General features: G+C 43.9%; 1 protein-coding gene across 1 annotated transcript in view; it reads right to left on the bottom strand.

Annotated features, from left to right (window-relative positions):
• Positions 1–6,513: 6,513 nt before the first annotated feature.
• The window catches only part of MCM10 (minichromosome maintenance 10 replication initiation factor), a 33,304-nt gene continuing 21,008 nt past the window's right edge, over positions 6,514–18,809 (bottom strand). The window contains 6 exon segments of the mRNA XM_014559812.2: positions 6,514–9,878; positions 9,965–9,997; positions 9,999–10,008; positions 13,503–13,648; positions 16,197–16,310; positions 18,199–18,317. Of these exon segments, the coding sequence (XP_014415298.1) occupies positions 9,795–9,878; positions 9,965–9,997; positions 9,999–10,008; positions 13,503–13,648; positions 16,197–16,310; positions 18,199–18,317 (506 nt within the window). The 3' untranslated portion in view covers positions 6,514–9,794.

Here is an 18,809-nt window from a genome sequence, read left to right as displayed (position 1 = left end):
CCCTACACCCCTCCTCTCGCACTTCCTCCGTGCCTGTTAGCAAGAACTTCTGATTTGCACGGGGAGTCGGGGGCCAGGAGGAGCCCCACTCCCGAGAGTACAGACCCAGGAGTGGGGGGGTCTGTCAGGCCCGTTTGCTAAGGCTCCCTGTTCTGCACTCCTGGGGGTGCGGTAGGAGGCAGGTGGTACCCGTGCGTGAGGCCCACCTCTGACCTTCGTTCCATTCCAGGTGATCAACTTCTCCAGTCTAGACCAGAGACCGGGGAGGCAGAAGACCAACAGCAGAACTCTGTTTCATCCTGTTGAGCTTTATGCTCCGAAACTTTGAACTGCTCATTCCTCCCCAGTAATTTCAGTCTCTTCGGGTAATAAGTAAAACTGTCATGAGATGTCGGCACCTCTGCAAAGTCTTAATTTTATGTCAGTTTCTTCCACTGCTGTCACCTTGTAGTTTGCAGCTCCTGGCACCTGGAGTGAGGGCTGTGGCGAGCAGCGCACTTCCTAAAGAGCCTGCCTGTCAAAAACAGGCCCAGAGGCAGCAGGGTGTGGCTAGTGGTATTGAATATGTGAATTGTGTTGGTGGAGTGTGTACTGATAACCTTGCTTCCTCTTGGAAGCATTTTTATTTGACTCAGTTTACACACCCGCTGACAGCTAAGATATATGTCTGCAGCGTAACGTTGGGAGCAGATGTCTCAAGTGAGCCCCTGAAGAGCGTAGTCAGAAAGTTCCAAGTCTCAGCTGCCGATCCACCCACTTAAGTTTAACACGAGTGTGCCAGGCCGCAAAGAAATTGTGCGCAGCTTTGACTTTTGTCGTGTTGGGACTTGAATTGTGTCCCAAGCATGAGTCTCCATGTTCTTAATCCCAGGACTCCTGGGAAGAGGGTGGCTCCTCTCTTCCACCTGTCCAAGTCACAGTGTCTCATGGTGGAGTTTGCCCAGTGCCCTTCCTACCTTCCCAAGGCCAATTCAGCTCCTGTGGCTTGAAATGTGCATAAAGTGCTTGATAATTAGAACATTTTTTAAAGATTTTATCACTTCTTTGCACTCATGGCGAAGTGTCCAGATCTAATGAATTGCTCCACCTCTGGTGAAGAGTTTTACCACAGTTGAGAAGTTTTTCCTCAAAAAAAAAAAGAAAATTGCCCTATACTGCCCTGGAAACCCTACCTCCAAAGCAGGCTGGACTAGTCAGTCAGGGACCCAGGTCAAGGGGGAAGCAGAGGGCCTGGGGTGGGGACAGGGAGGTGGCCGGGAGAAGGTGCTTTTCCCTTTATCTTCGAGGGCACTCTGACCCCAGAGAGGTGCCTGCTTAGGCTGTTCTTGAGTTTTCTGCATCCTTAGCGTGGACTTCCTGAAAGCAGTTGAGAGCGAGGCTTGGAGGTGGGATAATGCTGAGCCTGGGCACGAAGGCTGGGCAGCTGGGGCAGAAGGGCCCTGCTGGGGCTGAGTTGTTTCCCCTAGAGACATGTGCTGACCTCTAGCCCCTGTGACCTGCGAATGCTGACCTCATTTGGAAGTAGGGTCTTTGTGGGTGTAGTAATCAGCTGGGAGGCTAGTAGGGGGAACCCTTAGCTCAATGTGACGGGTGTCCTTATGAGAAGAGAAGAGACACCAACACGCAGAGGGAATGGGGTGTGAAGACGCGGGGAGAGGAGGCTGGGGCAGGGGAGGCGGAGACAGGGGTGATGCTGCCACAAGCCACGGAGCACTTGGGCCACCAGGAGCCGGGGGAGGCCAGGGAGGACCCTCCCCTGGAGCCTTTGAGGGGTGTGGCCCTGCCAGCACCTGATTTCAGACTTCTAGCCCCTAGAACTGTGAGAGAACAAGTGTTCACTGTTTTAAGCCACCTAGTCTGTGGCACTTTGGTTTTTTGTTTTTTAATAGAGGGGCTGGGATTGAACCCAGGACCTCACGCGCTCCACTCCTGCCCACTGAGGCACTCTGTTACGGCAGCCCTAGCAAAGTAGTCCCATGAAGACAAAGGAGATGATACCAAAACTAAACTTGATCTGCTGTCTAGTTTGGGTGACAGCTGGCCTGGCTGTGACCCTGGCTTCTGATGGCTGCTATTACGAAACCACCGTTGAACCTTAAGACGCTTTTCAGAGATGTGATAAGCACCTGGGCTCAGAAAACGGTTTTACACAAACAGTTGTGTTTGGCAGGGCCCTTCAGTCACGTGACTGCTGAGACAGGCTGAGGAAGGAGTGAGCAGCCCTCCTGAGCCCAAGCTTCCAAATGCCCACGTCAGTGAGAGTCACACTGTCACTTGGGAGGGACAGGTTGATGCCACTCAGTTTGAATTGGTGATTTGCTTGTACCTTTAACTCAAAGTACATGAATGACACACAGTCGGACACCACTTCTGTTATGGTGTGGCTAATAATGATGTAATAAAGTCAGCATCGCAGCCTGAAAATGGACTCAGCCCAGGACCCGAATCCACTTCCTCCTCTCATGGTCAAGCCCAGTAACGCTCAATTGATAACATCACTCCAGGGAACGGAAGAGACAAAGACCACGCCACTGTTTATAGATCTTGTCCAACCTTACTCAAAATACTTCCTGGATACATTTAATGGTGAAGTTAAATGCTTTCCTCCTCAGATTGGGAACAAGAAAAAAAAGTCATGCAAAACAGGAAATGAAATGTTAAAACTTCTCAGGCGGTAAGAGCCCATATGTAGAAAATCCCAAGGAATCTATAAAAAAGCTGCTATACTAGCATGTAAGTTTACATTGGCCCCAGGATACAAGGCCAAGAGACAAATATGCATTGTATTTCTAAATACTAGCAAGTATATAGGATAATTATTGGAAATTAAGTTAAAAAAACCATTTATGACACCATCAAAACTATTTAGAAATAGACAAAATATGCATATAACCTGTACACTGAAACTACTAAATGTTGTTGAGAAAAATTAATGAAGACTTAAATATATGGATAAATGTATTATATTCATAGAGAGAAAACCTTAATATTATCAATTAAACACAATCCTAATAAAAATTGCAGCAGAGTTTTTGGGGTAGAAATTGATAAGCTGATTCTAAAATTTACATTCAAATGCAAAGGACCTAGAATTACCAAAACAGATTTTAAAAGAAGAACAAAGTTGGAGGACTAATATTATCTGACTCCAAGTCTTATAGCTATAGTAATTAACACAGCGAGGTATTGGCATAAGGACTGATATACAGATTAACAGAACTAAGTCCAGAAATAGACCCCAAAATGCATGGTCAACTGATTTTCGACGAAAGAGTGAAAATAATCCAATGAGGAAACTGTAATCTTTTCACTGAACAGTGCCATAGCAACTGAACATCCATTTGGAAAACAATGACCCTCAACCCTTACCTCACAGCTTCTAGAGAAATCAGTCTGAAATTCACCATAGACCTAACTGTAAAAGCTAAAACTGCATTTAAAAATTCTGTAAGAAAACCTTCTGATCTTAAGGCAGGTAAAGATTTCGCTAGGACACAGAGCATGAACCATAAAAGACAGCGACAAAGTGGACTTCATCAGGATGAACACAAAGCTCTGAAAGACACTGTTAAAAAAATGAAAAAGCAAGCCATTAACTGGGAGAAAATACCACACATATGTCTGCAAAACACTTGTATCCAGAGCACAGAAAGAATTCTTACAACTCAACTCAATAAATAAGTAAATAGATATGTCACCAAAAAAGGTATACAAATGGCCAACTGCACCGGAAGAGACGTTATGGGGGAAATGTAAAATTAAAATCACAATGAGTTACCACCATACACCTATCAGAATGGACAAAACTAAAAAGACTGACAATATCAAGTGCTGGTGAGGATACAGAGCAAATGGAACTCTTATGCGTTATTAGTGGGTGTGTAAAATGGTACTACTTTGGAAAATAGTTTAGCAGTTTCTTATAAAGTTAAATACACACTTACCAGAAATCCCACTCTTAGATATTTACCTAACAGAAACGAAAACATATTCACAGGAAAACTTACACTTGAATAATGCTAACGGCTTTATTCATAAGAGACCCAAACTGGAAACAACCCAAATGTCCATCCACAAGTGAATACATAAATTGTGACATACCCATACAGTGAAATGTGCAACAATAAAAATAAACTGCAGACAAAGGCAACAGTATGGATGTTTGTCAAAATATGCTTAGTGTGGAGGGTGGGTATAGCTACTGAGTGCATGCTTAGCATGCACAAGGCCCTAGGTTCAAGCCCCAGTACCTCCACTAAAAATACACACACACACACACGCGCGCGCTGAGTGAAAGATGTTCAAGTGTACATTCTGCGTGATTCTGAAACTGTGAAAGACAAACCTAAACTATAATGATAGAAAACAGATCAGTGATGGACGGGACCAGGGGGTGTGGACTGACTGGGAAGTGGGAAAGGCAATCTTCCAGCATGACAGAGATGTCCTCTCTCTTGCTTGTGGTGGTGGTTACATGGGTGCATACATTCATCAAAATTTTACTGAGCCATCCACTTAAGATGTGTACCTTTTACTATGTGAAATTTAGACTTTAATAAAGTTGACTTAAAAAAAACCCCAACAGAGAAGTCTTCCCTCAAGCAACATTACCACAGCCTTGGATACAGTCCCGGTTTCAACCCATATTTTCAATCCCTTAATTAATTTTCTAATCTGCAAAGTGGGGACACTCCCGATCTGCCTGGTTTTAGAAAATGTTATACCGTTGCTCCTTGTTTGTGGATTCCTTGTTTGTGCACTCACCTAATTGCTAAAATTTATAAGTCCAAAAGCAACACCATGGTGCTTCTGTGGTCACTCGTGGACACGCACGTGTGCAGACCGATGAGAAGCTGGAGCTGTCCCGGCTGAGGTCAAACGAAGCAGCGCTCTCGCTGCTTTCAGCTCTGACACTGGAGACAGTTGTCCTTTTTGTGCTGTGTTCCTCACATTTTGATGCTCTTTTGGATGCTTTTGCTGTTTCAAATGGCCCCCACGTGTCGTGCTGAAGTGCTATATAGCCCCCTAAGCATGTGCCACACAGAGAAAACATGCATGCTGAGATCGGCTTTGTACAGTCACGAGTCACAGTGAGTTCCATGTTAAAGAATCAACAATACATATTAAAGAGGGTGTCTTTCTGCAGAAACACACACAATATAAGGTGATGCATTGATCCAGTGAAGAAAATGTGACCTGAGGCTCGCAGGAACCCCACCCTGTATTTCCCCTGGGAGCAGTGATTGAGTCTCTGCTGGTTAAGCTGGTGGCGTTATGAAACATAGTCAATGTGAATAACAAAAATTCACTGCATATATATTTCTAGTTCTTTCATTCCTTTCTCTGATGAAATGGCTTTGAGTTTTCACCACCTCCATTACTGTTGTCTTTTCTCCAAAATGCAGGGCCGTTTTGCTGGATACCTGGCCTGACCGTGCAGACGTGGCAGGCCACCTGCTCGTCTTGATCTGGATAGTCCAGCTGTGCGGCTATATTCTTGGCTCCCTTTGATTTTCAAAAATTCCACAGCCTTTTCACAAACTGTTGTCAACTTAAGCCAAGTGATTTCTTTCACTTTCGTGCCTCTCTGCTATTGTCTTTAGATACATCACCCCTTCTTCCCTCAGTACTGGCAAATACAGAATTCCACTTTGGGGCCAGTCATCCTTGTGAGCGGTGCTGTTTCCACGTCTCCTCCCACGGCACCAGAGATGCCTCTTTTGCCTGCAGAGGCCGTGATGATGGGCTGCTATCAGACACACTTGGGCAGACAGATTTACTCTCCTGATTTTTAAAAACTAATGTTGTCAGACACATTTAAATCTGTTATAAACATCAAACTTTACTTCTATCATCTTTTATACAAAAACCCAATTCATGCTATCTCTTCCAGTCAACTCCGCTATACATCCACTTGTAATGGTTTTAAAAGTTGAAAACTGCAAAAATTTTGGAAGCTGAAGCTTTTAATATTTTAAGTTCCCTCTGGGGATGCTTCCACACCAATCTATCTAAATTAGTTCAGTTTTCCTTTTATTGTTTGGAACGGGAAACATATTTTATTTTAACAAAACTCAAGAGAAAGATGATTTTCTTCAAAAAGCCACTTATTTCCTCTAAATAGAAAAAGGCATAGGAAAAGAAAATCTATTGTGAAGATCTGAACATTGTGACCAACCATGAAGGACATGGCCAGTTTTTGTGTGCTGACCTTTTCTGATGGCCTGTGATCATACAATAAGGCATTATACACTACACATTATACATATGTTGCCAAAGACAGTGTAAGACAAAATTAAACACGTACTTTGGATGTATATGAAAGCATTTAATACACACTGATAAAGTCGGTAGGGTAAAGACTGGTCTCACAGTGAATCATACTTTCAAAGCAAACAGTTAGTCCCCTTCCAGTCCACCCACCCTGTCTCATATCCCTGAGTATGCTAACAACACACACACGCACACGGCACCCCCAATGAAAGCCCCCCAACATCAAGAGTAACTTAGAAGTAACTTGATTATATTTTTTTATTATTTAAAATTCAATTTAAAAACAGGAGGACATCCAGATTCAGCTCACCATCAACCTTTGTAAGAACATTACTGCACGACTCACATACAATATGCCAGTGAACATGGACTCTGACGACGCCCTTGGCTCAAGCAAGAACTTGTTTCTTACATAGGCGGGGGCTCCTCAAAGAGCAACCTGGAATTCAATTTCCGGGCAGCTGCTCAGTTGTAACCTCCATCAAATACATAGCTCCGTCATACGTTTATAGGACAAACACACCTACTCTAAATAAGCCATTAAAAATAACAGAGTTTCAAGTGCTTTTGGTTCTTTTTGAGAGTTAAACACTTTATTCTCTCCTTTGTTAGTTAAGGAAAAGAACCAAACACACACCTCCTGGAAAGTGAAATACTCCTAAAATACAGTTATTAGGGTGTGACCTTGGGGGAACACGAGCATCAGACACGGCACCTTCTGCTCACATTGAGCAGAATCTGATGAAATCTAAGGAATGTGAAATTTGTTTCTGGCTCTTAAAAACCTAAATCAACTCTCTCTCATGGCCACCTCCTGTAAGTGTTATGTTCCTACTGTAATACCATCTCGGGGGAAATCTAAATTATTTCTAGGTAGACTTTAAATCCCAGTATGATAATCCTACCAGGTTACCCAGCCTTTAGGCGTATCAGCATTCACCTGGGTCAGGTGGTATTTGGAAAAATCAGGTTGCTCAGGTAGAGGAATCTCCTAAGTGGAATTTTTTGGTGGTAGCCTGCATGAGGTTCTATCATTCTTTTTCTTTTAGCAATTCAAAAAACACTTATTAAGTTCTTGGTATTCACAATTTTTAAAACCCCTCCATCCACCCAACATTCACTGAGCACTAGTAGGGCAGCACTCTGTCTGGCGCCTGGAAATCAAACCACACTGAAGTACACAAGCTCGCAGGTGCCATGGATAAACCCACCCAGTATGTTTCCTGCCAGAGCAACATTCCAAACACAGCAACAGCCTGGAGGAGGGAGCGTCGACTGCTCCCAGAGACACTGAGCAGGCATCACAGAGAAGCTCCAGCTGCTTATCTTGTTTGCCTTTTCACTTTTCATCAGGACATTTTATAACAAATGCAAAAATATAGAAATGAGTACGAGTCTCCATGTAGCCATGACCCAGCTTTAACAATTAGTGACTTGGCCACTTTTGATTCGTCAATACCCCCACGCGTTGCCCTCCATCCCTCTGTTGTATTTTCAAAGTCAATTCTAGACATTTTTATCATTTCACCCATAAATACTGAGCTGCATTTGAAGAAGGACCTGGAATAGATCTTCCATGAGTAACATCCTTCTCCCCAACTATTCTCCCTGCCAGTGACCCTCCCAGACTTATATACCCCGATTCCTGTGGGTGACTCCAAATCTTTGGCTGGTTCAGGGCAAAGACCCAAGACTTCATGGGTGCCTTTGAGACGGCTGAAGGCCACGAAGGAGCTGATCCAGTGAAACCCCATCCTGCCTCACCTGGAATGCTGACCACGTTCTCTGGCCTTTGGTCCTCATAAAACTGCTAATTCTTCAGAAGCTTACTGAGCACCTAATGCGTGTACAAAATAGTGGTTACATTCCACATTCCTGTGTGCCCTTAGCAACCTCCGGGGGAACTTCAGACGGTAAGAGGCTTATCCTGAGGGCCGAGCTGCCCCAGAGTTGCTTCTTGTAGCCACCCTGATCATCCCTGGGTGGAGAGACTGGTGCATCTGAACATCTGGCCTGTCTGCCTTCCACCCCTTCAGCGTTTCAACATCCACACATTAGTTACCCACCCCAGGACGTAATCCTGGACTCCTTGTCCTGCACAATTCTGCCTGTCCTTTAAGGCCACCCACCACTGTCTACCTCCATCACCACCCTTCCATCCAGGCCACACCATTCCCTTCCCTCAAGTGCTGCAATATTTAAGAATCATTCTGCCTTTAGCAGCCCTACCACCCACCTCATTCTCCACGCAGTGGCCGAGTGATCTTTACAAACACCTACAGAGTCAAGACCCACATCCTCACCACACCCAAGGAGGCCCTGCAAAGTTTAAGGCCGGCCGTGTGCCTCTCTAGCCTCACCACCAACACCTCCTCGCCAGCCCGCAACCAAAAAGCTCCTTTCAGAAAGAATCTGCTTTTCGGGTCTCTGTGCTCTTATCTGGGAAGCACCTTTTCTCTGCACCTGCTGCGCCCTTGCACAAAGGCGCCATCTCACACGCGTCCACGCCACTGAGAAGTCACCGTCTCCATTTAGCAGACGGGGAGGATGGGTGCCTCACCCACAGCCACAGAGTTAGTGCGCCAAAGACCGGGGGCCACGGGAGTAACCTGCCTGCCTGTCACCCTCCATCAGGGCAGTAGTCCCAGATCTACAACTCTTAGTGTGTATAATGAAGCATATCTGCTCATCCCAAACTCAATGGGATTCTGTCTTTGTGGGATATTTCTGTTTTCAATCAGGCTTCAACAGCTTCTCAAATTTTGCATTTGTTTTAGTTAGAGGTTTCAAAGTTTTCTCAAGCCATATTTTAAAATGTTAAGAATGTTAAGTATTGCATCAGAGCTCCACAACATTGTGAGGGCACAGAGAGCCATACAGACATCAACTGAAATGCCAAATGGTTCAGCGACATGATTTCGAAGAACAAGATAAAGGTAACAGCAGAACCTGGCCTTCAATATCAAAGCAGCACGACTATGTCAAGGGCGATGTGCGTGGTTTTCTAGACGGCAAAAAAATCACATTATTTGTAGACTTTGTGTGCTCAAAAATACCTTCATGATCATTTGGTACAACCTTCTTCATTTGACAGACAAGGAAACTGAAGCCCACAAGTTAAGCAAGTTACTTGAGCTAAATTAATTCTTTTGCCTCTGGGTGTCCGCAGAAATACCAGCACATTATTGTGACAAAACTTTGACACTGAATACTCTGTAATCCAAAAGACAGAGAAACACAACTCTCGATCTACCTTCCAGTTTTGGGGCATAAAAATTGTGAGAATTTTGCCATCCATTGTGAGAGCAGGGAAGACAATGATATCTTGATTTTCCACTTAAAGGTCAGTGTTAAATTTGGCACTAAATCAACACAACAGAGGAAGTAGGCAAAGTTGCAGGCTTAACAAGTATTTGCTTTGACTATGTCAATCAGGAACACAGGCAATTCAGACCCAATACTCAGCTTTTCCAGAACTACAGGAAGCAATGCAGGCTGTGGGTACCTGTTTGAAGTCAGGACTATTTCAGGCTGTTCAGAAACTTGGCATATTCTTCTCCTCTTGGGAGCAGGGTTTCTCCTCCTATCTTTGGACCTGTCTTTTCCTAGAAAAGTGAAAATAGTTTAATAAGAAATAGGTCAACATTATTTGCATGGGTCTCTAAAATCAATCACCTTGCAAATGACATACCTTTAACATTCCATCCCGTTCCCATTTGAAGAGGACCACAGTTACTGAAACAGAAAAGATAGGATTTACTCAGCAGTGAGGTTATGGGACCACACAGATAAAGGAAATGGTGCTCTCTGCACTTGGGGGAAGAGCTCCCCTATTTAAGCAGAAGCTGATCAAGGTGACATTCATATTACAGGCTATGCTTTATTGCTACTAAAAATACACATTCTGATGATTTGAGAAGTGCACTTCAACTCTGTAATAAGCTAGATACTTCAGAGAAGGAATTCCAATGGGAGGGTAACAGGGCTGTGCACACTGCAGGTAATGCATGCAAGCATGGTTTCTATTTTTTTTTTAATTTTTTGAGGGGGAGGGAAATAATTAATTAATTTTTAGAGGAGGTACTGGGTACTGAACCCAGGACCGTGTGCATGCTAGGCATGCACTCTACCACTTGAGCTATACCCTCTCCCACAAGCATGGTTTTTATTGATGGTCGCTGGGGTGACCCTTGGATTGAGGAAGCTTGCCTACAGCCATGTGTAGCCCACGGCTTGCCCCTTTCTCCTTCTTTGGAACTGAAAGGTTGTAATAAGAAAGGATTACTCTTCCTTCTAGTTTGGACAATCCTTCCCCCTTTTCAGTAGTGAGAACAGGGAAGTCTATGATATCCTGATTTTCCACTTAAAGGTCAATATCAAATTTGGTGTTAAACCAACACAACAGGAAGGAAATCTTCTCGTAACCCAAAGATTTCACTTTCTTATTAGTCAAAGAGCCTAGAGGCTCTTATTCCCATAGGTGAGCCCAACCCTGAGAAAGCACGGGGATACTATGGGGAAAGCTTATTTTCTACAAAGTTTACTCTGGGGAAGAGAGAGGGGAAACAGAAAAGAAATACAGTGACGTCCTGAGAATCTGTCTCCCAGCACTGCTGGGTCTGAGACGGTCTGGGGCCAGGGGGCTGCCCCACCAGCTGCATCCTTCCTCCCTCTCTGGCTTAGACGCCATTCCTGCCCGAGCGTCAGCGCCAATGACCTTAGGCTCCGAGCCTCTCCCCGGCTAGAGACCAGTTCAACATCTATGGAGAGAACTCTCGCAGCCTCCTACCAGACCAGTGATGATACTATGCACAACTCACTGTCGGGGCCAGTAGCTGTCCAGCCTGCCATGCCCATTTGTGTATTACCTACCAACCGCAAAGCTGAGTAGCTGTGAAACAGACCAAGGGCCTGCTAGGCCTAATGTATCTACTCTCTGGTTTTATACAGAAAAAGTGCCCACTTCTGCTCTAGAGCAAGAATTGCTGAGAGAAACCAGGGGAGGCAGATGTTCTTGACAAAATAATAGTGCCACCTGGAGACTGAAAGGCATCGTGCTCTTCCATTTGAGTTGTTCTTACCGCTTGTCCTCAAGGAACATATTTCTCTGCTCTCAAATGTTTTACATAAGCTCTTGCTGTTGGAAGCCAGGTATCAATATACAAATGGCTACTTAAAACAATTCTCATCTGGACTGTGAAAAAGTTCACAAGCCAGCTCCTGATCAGGTGGTGAACTAGCATGGGGCCGTGTCCCCCCACCCCCACCTCAAACTGTCTCTGGAGAACTTGAAGTGAGGGTGAAGTTTGGGCTCCTGGAAATAAATAACAATCACAATGAAATGAGCAAACAAAAAGGTAGTGAGAATGTTCTGCTGAGACCTTCTTGGGAAGACTAAGGGTGATTTTGAAATTGCCTCAAATTCCAAATTCAATTTCCAAATTCCAAATTCAACACCGTACAAATTATGTCCTTCAAGAATAATGCAATGAAGTTAGAAATTAATAACAAAAAAAAAAAAAAAAAGAAAAAAGAAAAAGTTATTCCTATATATCTGAAAATTGAAACAATATTACTAATTCTTGGGTGAAAAAGGAAATCATCCAGTATGTTAAAAAATGTTTTTTTTAAGTAAAAGTAGATTTATTTATAGAGACGTACACTCCAAAGACAGCGCAGGCCATCTCAGAAGGCAAGAGAAAGGATAAGAGGTGTGGGGCTGGGTGTTCAGATTAAAGAAAAAGTAGATACACACTCCATAGACAGAGCGCAGGCCATCTCAGAAGGTGAAAGGACTAAGAGACCCAGGATGTTAAAGAATACTTTTAACTACGTCAAACTTTGCAGCCTGAGTATAAGCTTTAAACTCCTTTATTCTGAAGAAGTACAGAAAGGTAGAAAGCAAACCCAAAGAAATGAGAAGGGCAGAAAGATAAAGGCAGAAATCAATAAAACATGAAGAAAATCAATAAACACTTAGAAAACCAAAAGATGGTTTTCTGAAAAGGTTAACGGAATCAAGAGATTTCTGTCAAGGTTGATCTTGAAAAAGAAAAGAAAAAAAAAACAGAACAAAATATAGTAAATACCCATTAATAAAAATTAGCAACTAATAGACTGAAAAAAAGTATACTAGGGACAACTAAATGTTAATAAATTTGACAAACTAAATGAAATGGATTCCTAGAAAAATATAAAATGCTGAAACTGGCAGAAGAGAGACCATGAAATCGATTATCAAAGCCACCTCCCCCCTCAAAAACAGGGCCTAAATAATTTTATGGCTGAGATTCATTAAACTTTCAAGAAATAATTGCTATTTAATATAAATTATTTCAGAAAGCTGCCTGATTCATTTTATAAGGCTCATATATTTTGGTTCCAAAACCAGGTTAAGTCTATACAAGAAAAAAAGGTCAAATTTACTTATGAAGATAGGTAAAAAATTCACATATAAAATATTAGCTAACTGACTATACCAGTGTACTAATATTAAAAAATCATGAAGAGAAGTAGGGTTAACCAAGGAATAAAAGAAAAGTTCGATTTAGGAAAATTTAACAATGGAATGCACCACGATGATAAAGGAAAATAAAATCACACAGTGAAGAACAGATACCTAACAATGATGACAGTGAGTGAGGAAGGGGACAGAGAAACACAAAAATGAAGAGGGTGCTGGATGGACCAGTGACTGTTCTACAAACTGCGGTGTGATCGTCCACCCCGAACTCCACAGGTACTGTTCAGTGTGTTCTACGTGAACCGTGCCCCCTGAGTAGTCAAACCAGCAGCTCTGCCTCTATCTGAAATCCCCCTCAAAGTAAAAGCAAAAAGTCCCTTAAAACACACATACTCACATATTTAAAAAACGTGAATAACCCCTTACAGTGGAGGAAAAAAACTCCCTATGCGAGCCCTCCACACACACACACACGTCACCAACCCACCCTACCCAGGCTCCGTTATTTTATTCAACAAACATTTCTGATAACTACTGTGCATTGGGCACAATATTAAGCGAGTACTGGGGACACTGCCGTGAAAGACGCAGGGTCCCCCACCTCCAGGAGTGCTCAGGGATGTCCAGGAGCTGCAAGGGGCACAGAACAAGGTTGACCCTCCCTGGGTGGAGGATGCCCAGAGTCCCCAGGGAAAAGCCATCACACAGGAATGGGGAAAATGTTCAAGGGGGTGGATGGGACCAAGAACCCTGGCGATTCTCATACCTGCAGTGCTTCTGGGGGAGCCTGTCCAGGGAGATACTTCTGTTTCCACAGGGACACTTGAAAAACCTCTTCACCCCGTCATGCCAGTGGTAGTTGTGCTGCTCACTGACGCAGGTCTCCAAGGGCTTGAAGTGGGTGTACGCACACTGCATGAAACCAAAGGAATGCACACGTCTGGTCAACAGCTCTGAGGGACAGCAGCACTATTTACAGCAGACAGGACATGGAAGCAACCTAAATGTCCATTGACAGATGATGGGATAAAGAAGCTGTGGTATATATGCATAATGGAACACTCCTCAGCCATTAAAAAAAGAATTAAAAAATGCCATTTGCAGCAACATCGATGAACGTGGAGATCGTCATTCTAAGTGAAGTAAGCCAGAAAGAGAAAGACAAATACCATAGATAACACTCATACCTGGAATCTTAAAAAAAAAGACACAAATGAACTTACTTACAAAACAGAAACAGACTCACAGACATAGAAAACAAACTTATGATTACCAAGGGAGAATGAGGGTGGGGAGGGATAAATTGGGAGTTTGAGATTTACAGATACTAACTACTATATGTAAAATGGATAAACAACACGTTTCTTCTGTACTGCACTGGGAACTGTATTCAGTATCCTGTAGTAACCTATAATGAAAAAGAATGTATGTACGTATATGGATGATTGAAACATTAAGCTGTACACCAGAAATTGACACAACACTGTAAATTGACTAGGCTTCAATAAAAATAAACAAACAAATAAAAACAAAACAACAAAACAGAGCGCTGAAGGGGAAACGGGCCAGCTGCTGCGAGGCAGTCTGTTCCTGAGGACTTCTGTCCTCTCCTCACCACCAGCAGCCACCAGCGGAGCTCCCCTCTCATCCCCCAGCTGCACTGATCTGTGTGACCCTTTGACGTTCCTCCTCCTGATACCACTTTTCCTCACATCTCCAGCCTGGCCAGGTGTGAGATACACAGCCACCTTTCGTGGCATCAAGACGATGGCTAGGGCCAAGGGAGAAAAGGACTGGGAGCCTCCGCCCAGCTGTGGCCGGTCTGTGCTGCACTCATTCTCGTCTCTGGTTGCAAGGCCGCAGACCCTAGGTGTGGGGTCTGTGTAGGGAGGACCATCAGCTGCTCTTTCATTTTTCTCTTGTAAGGCCTCCGAAAAGGATAGACGCTTATTACTACTCCTGTTTCATAAACAGCAAAACCAAGACAGACATTAATAATTCACTTTTAATGTTGATCTTCAAAAGGATTGAAAAGAACAAGAGATGGTGGGAGAAAGTTGAAGCAGGGCCAGGACAGTGTGGTGTAATTTCTGGTAATCACACTGCGTCTGGAAGAACAACTCTTGGCCTTGGCAACCTCAAAGAGGGCAGAGCAGAGTGGTGTACCACCTGGGGTAGGCAGAATAATCCCCTGAAGTCAGGCACACCCTAGTCCCTGGAACTGTAAGTATGCTATGCTACACGGCAAAAGGAATTCAGGTTGCAGATGGAATTAAGGTCGCTAATCAGTTGATTTTAAGATTGAGAAATTATCCCTGATAGTCCAGGTGGGCCCAGTGGAGTCACAAGGGTCCTCAAGAGTGGAAGTGGGACACGGGGGAGGAGGTCAAAGCAATGCGATGAGAGGATTCAACCAGCCGTTGCTGGCTCTGAAGATGGAGGAAGGGGCCACAAGCCAAGGGATGCATGTGAGCTTGAGAAGCTGGGAAAGGCAAGGACACGGATTCTCCCCTAGAGCTTCGACACACCATACTGACACCTGGATTTTACCCCAGTGAGACTCAGACTTCTGACCGACAGAACTGTAAGATAAATTTGTGCTGTTCTAAGCCACCCAGTTGGTGGTATTTGTCACAGCAGCAACAGGAAACAAACACACCAGCTCCGTGCCAGTACAGCCATGTTGGCAGAGTAGAAGCTGTCCTCCGAGGTAAATGCTTTCCTGATGCTCCAGGGTCCCCACTTTCTCAAGGAAGCAGCTGGTTCAGGGCCACCCCCATCACGTAAACAGAATCTAAGGTTCTCAAAGTAAAGATAGAGAAAACTGTACCTGGTAAGCTAAGCCTCTCCTTCCTCTTACAGGTGCCCACGAGGCCAATTAGCCATGTAGGTGTATTTAGAAGATATGAAGGAGTAGAGCTCAGCAAACAGTTTTTTTTTATTACTGTTCAGGAATAGAGGATTTTGAATTTTCTAACAGACTCAGCGAAAAATTCTGCAGAGACAATAATACAATTTACACTCTGCCTTGAGAGTCCATCTTGTAGGTGAGGCCCTGAGTAGAAGGGGACAACAGTAGCTGATCACGACCTCTGATCAAATCAAGTTGTTCAACCGAGGTCCCAGGGACTGGGGACCACGGGCTGAGGATGGGATAAAACTTGAGAAGAGCTAAGAATACCTGGACCCAGTGGTCCAAGGGGAAGAGGCTCATCTGCAGAACTGGGACCTGTGGTCAAATGGGGAGCATCTCACTACAAATGCTGCCATCGGAGCTCGGTGGCCGGGTCACGGGAAGCCAGGTCCTGGGCTGTGGCAGGCTGTTTAGTTTCCAGCCTAATTAAATGACCTGGACAGGATGCCAGTCACAAGACGTGCCCCCCAATGCCACAGAGGCTCCATGTCCTGCTGAGTCATGAGCCCCAGACAGGCCGCGGTGGGAGCTGTCCCTTGCACTCACCGTCTTGCATGTCACTACCCGACATTTCACCTCCCGGATGCTTCTCATCTTTTCTTCCATTTGTTCTTTCTTCACCAGGGGCTCAAAATACTGTTCCTGCAGCTCAGCCTCGGCCTGGAAGGATAAGACATCCAGAAGACCTTGGACCAAATCTGATATATACTCAGGCAGCTGTTTAATAACAATCAAATCAGAACCAAAGAGACAAGCTAAGTGTACAAGGACACTTGATTGTGGCTCATCGAACTGCAACTCAAAAGATGTTAGCAGAAACAAGCCCTTAACAAGCAAAAAGAAGATATGAAAGGGTTTGGTGATTTGTAAAACGCTAAATACAAATTTAAACTACTAACGTGATTAAGAATGTCATCAGGTCAAGTGTGCACTGGAAGGGGATCACTTCAACTGTGCCAGTGCAGACTCGGCTGTGGGAGGTGCCGGACGCCTCCCCAGTGATGATACCGACCACTCGGTACTGTTCTCCAGACCAAGTACCTGGCAGGCGCCATCCCTGCTTGTCTGAACAACAGGAAGAAAGTGTGAGGGCAGAGACATATTCACAGCAGGACGTGGTCCCAGCTCTGGAGCCAGCACAGCTGGACAAGGCAGGGAGCACGAGGCCCTTAGTGGCCGCAAGAGCCAAGGAGCTCAGCTCTACAGTCTTTCAGGGTCTGCTTGAGCACCTCTCTTGATTGAGTCCCAAGTCCAGTAGAAAGATGTAACATAAAACTGCCTCATCAGTCACTTGTTAATGAAAAGAAGGGCAGATCATTCAGAGTACTGGCACTAAATGGAGGACATTTTGAAAATTTCCGGGAGCGCTTTTTTTGTTACTCCAGTCACTGCTACCGTCACTACTGGCAGGGACCAGGGATGCTACACCTTCTGCAGTGCATGGAACAGGCCATCATGTATCACAGAATTGTTCTGCATGTTCTACACGGGCATCCATGTGGATGAAAAACCTGACATAACCCTGGAACCTAACAGCTTTATATACAACCTACAACACTCATGCATCATTTTAATATACATGGACTATTCCAAAGGTGCAACCAGACAACTCCTGTGGATGTTGAGGGACAACTGTGCTTTGATGTCTTCAAAAGTTTCCTAGGACTATTCACTGTTTAAAAAAATAAATTACATTGTCAAAGAAATAGGTCCATGGTATTAAGTTATCAAGAAAACGCATCTATTGAGTCCTCATCTCTAGCTGTCTGGTAAATCCACTTATACACGCGTGCAAGTCCACGCCTCTGACCACTTCGTTATTTCTTCAAGGGCAGTTGTGCCCATGTATTTTACATAATGAAATACATATTTTTTTATCATAAACATTTTCCCCTTTCCCTCTTTGTATTATAGCTAGGCTTATATTGATATTTTTGAAATTACTAGGTAGGTAATTTATAATATCCACAAATTTAGTTTCAGAATAATAAGGGAACAATACAAAATACTTATTATTAAAAAGGGGCATTGTGAATGCTGGGTTGATTAATTATTGATTTAGAGCATTTAAAGTACAATATAAAAATGTATGAATGCAAAAATCCTTTCCCCTACTGCAAGGCAGAAAACAGTAGGTTGTGGAGAGCCATTTAGACATAACTTCACAGTCATAATTACATGTAAACATTTTAAAAATAAGTTAACTACTGAAAATTGAAACATAGTTGACTTAATAGTATATTAGTTTCAAGTGTATAGTATAGTAATTCAATATTTTTACAGACTATACACCACATAAAGTTATTTAAGAGCATTGACTAAAATATTTTATAATACTGAAGTCAACTTAAATAATGTTGAACGATATCCTTCAGTGCAACAAAGGCAAAGCTAAACTCTATTAGCAATATTTCTATTCTTCAAAACAAACTCAAACTGACCAAGCTACGTCTTGGTCGAGGTAACAGGAACAGACTCTGGTCCCACGACAAAGCGCCTGAGTCTGAGGAAGTCCCCGTCACCTCTGACCCCCTGGGCTCTTTCTTACCTCTTTTAGGATCCCCGTGTGCCTCGATTTCGCTTTTAGAATTGTCTGGAATTCCTCTGATTCCAGGTAGGCGAGCTGTTCTCTCCTCTTCTTTCTGGCAGGCTCCAGTCCACCCTCATCTAGAGCAGAAAGAGAAGGCCTGAGCCTTTCCAGAGGAACGTCAGGGAGCCGGCAAGCCTCGCTGTCTCAGCTGCCCCACTCTCTCTGCCTTTGCCCACGAGGCCCTTCAAACTGTACTGACCCCACTTGGACCAGCAAAGGAAGGCTCTTAAAAGAAACGAGCTGAGAAGTACAAACTAGAATATGGGGTGTGTGTACCCGCACACGCGCGAGCGTGTGTGTCTGGCAGATTTGATCTCTAGATTAGAATCTCTTTTTCACCTAAAAACAGGAGCCAATTATGGTCTAACAACAACAAAGAAATTCCTACTTACAAACTGATGTTCAAATGACACTGCCATTCCAGTACTTCCATTAAAAAAGTAAATAAATAAGTCTAATTACCTCCCCCTCCAAACAAACAAAAAAAAAAACAAAAAAACCCCACAGTCAGCTTCAGTTTTAAAAATAAAAATTGGACAATTTAAAACAAAGAAATTCTACTTCTTTCA

This window comes from Camelus ferus, chromosome 35 (assembly GCF_009834535.1).
Source record: "Camelus ferus isolate YT-003-E chromosome 35, BCGSAC_Cfer_1.0, whole genome shotgun sequence".
Taxonomy (NCBI): Eukaryota; Metazoa; Chordata; class Mammalia; order Artiodactyla; family Camelidae; genus Camelus; species Camelus ferus.
The sequence above is the reverse complement of the archived record's forward strand: the minus strand, read 5'-3'. Positions and strand labels throughout refer to the sequence as shown.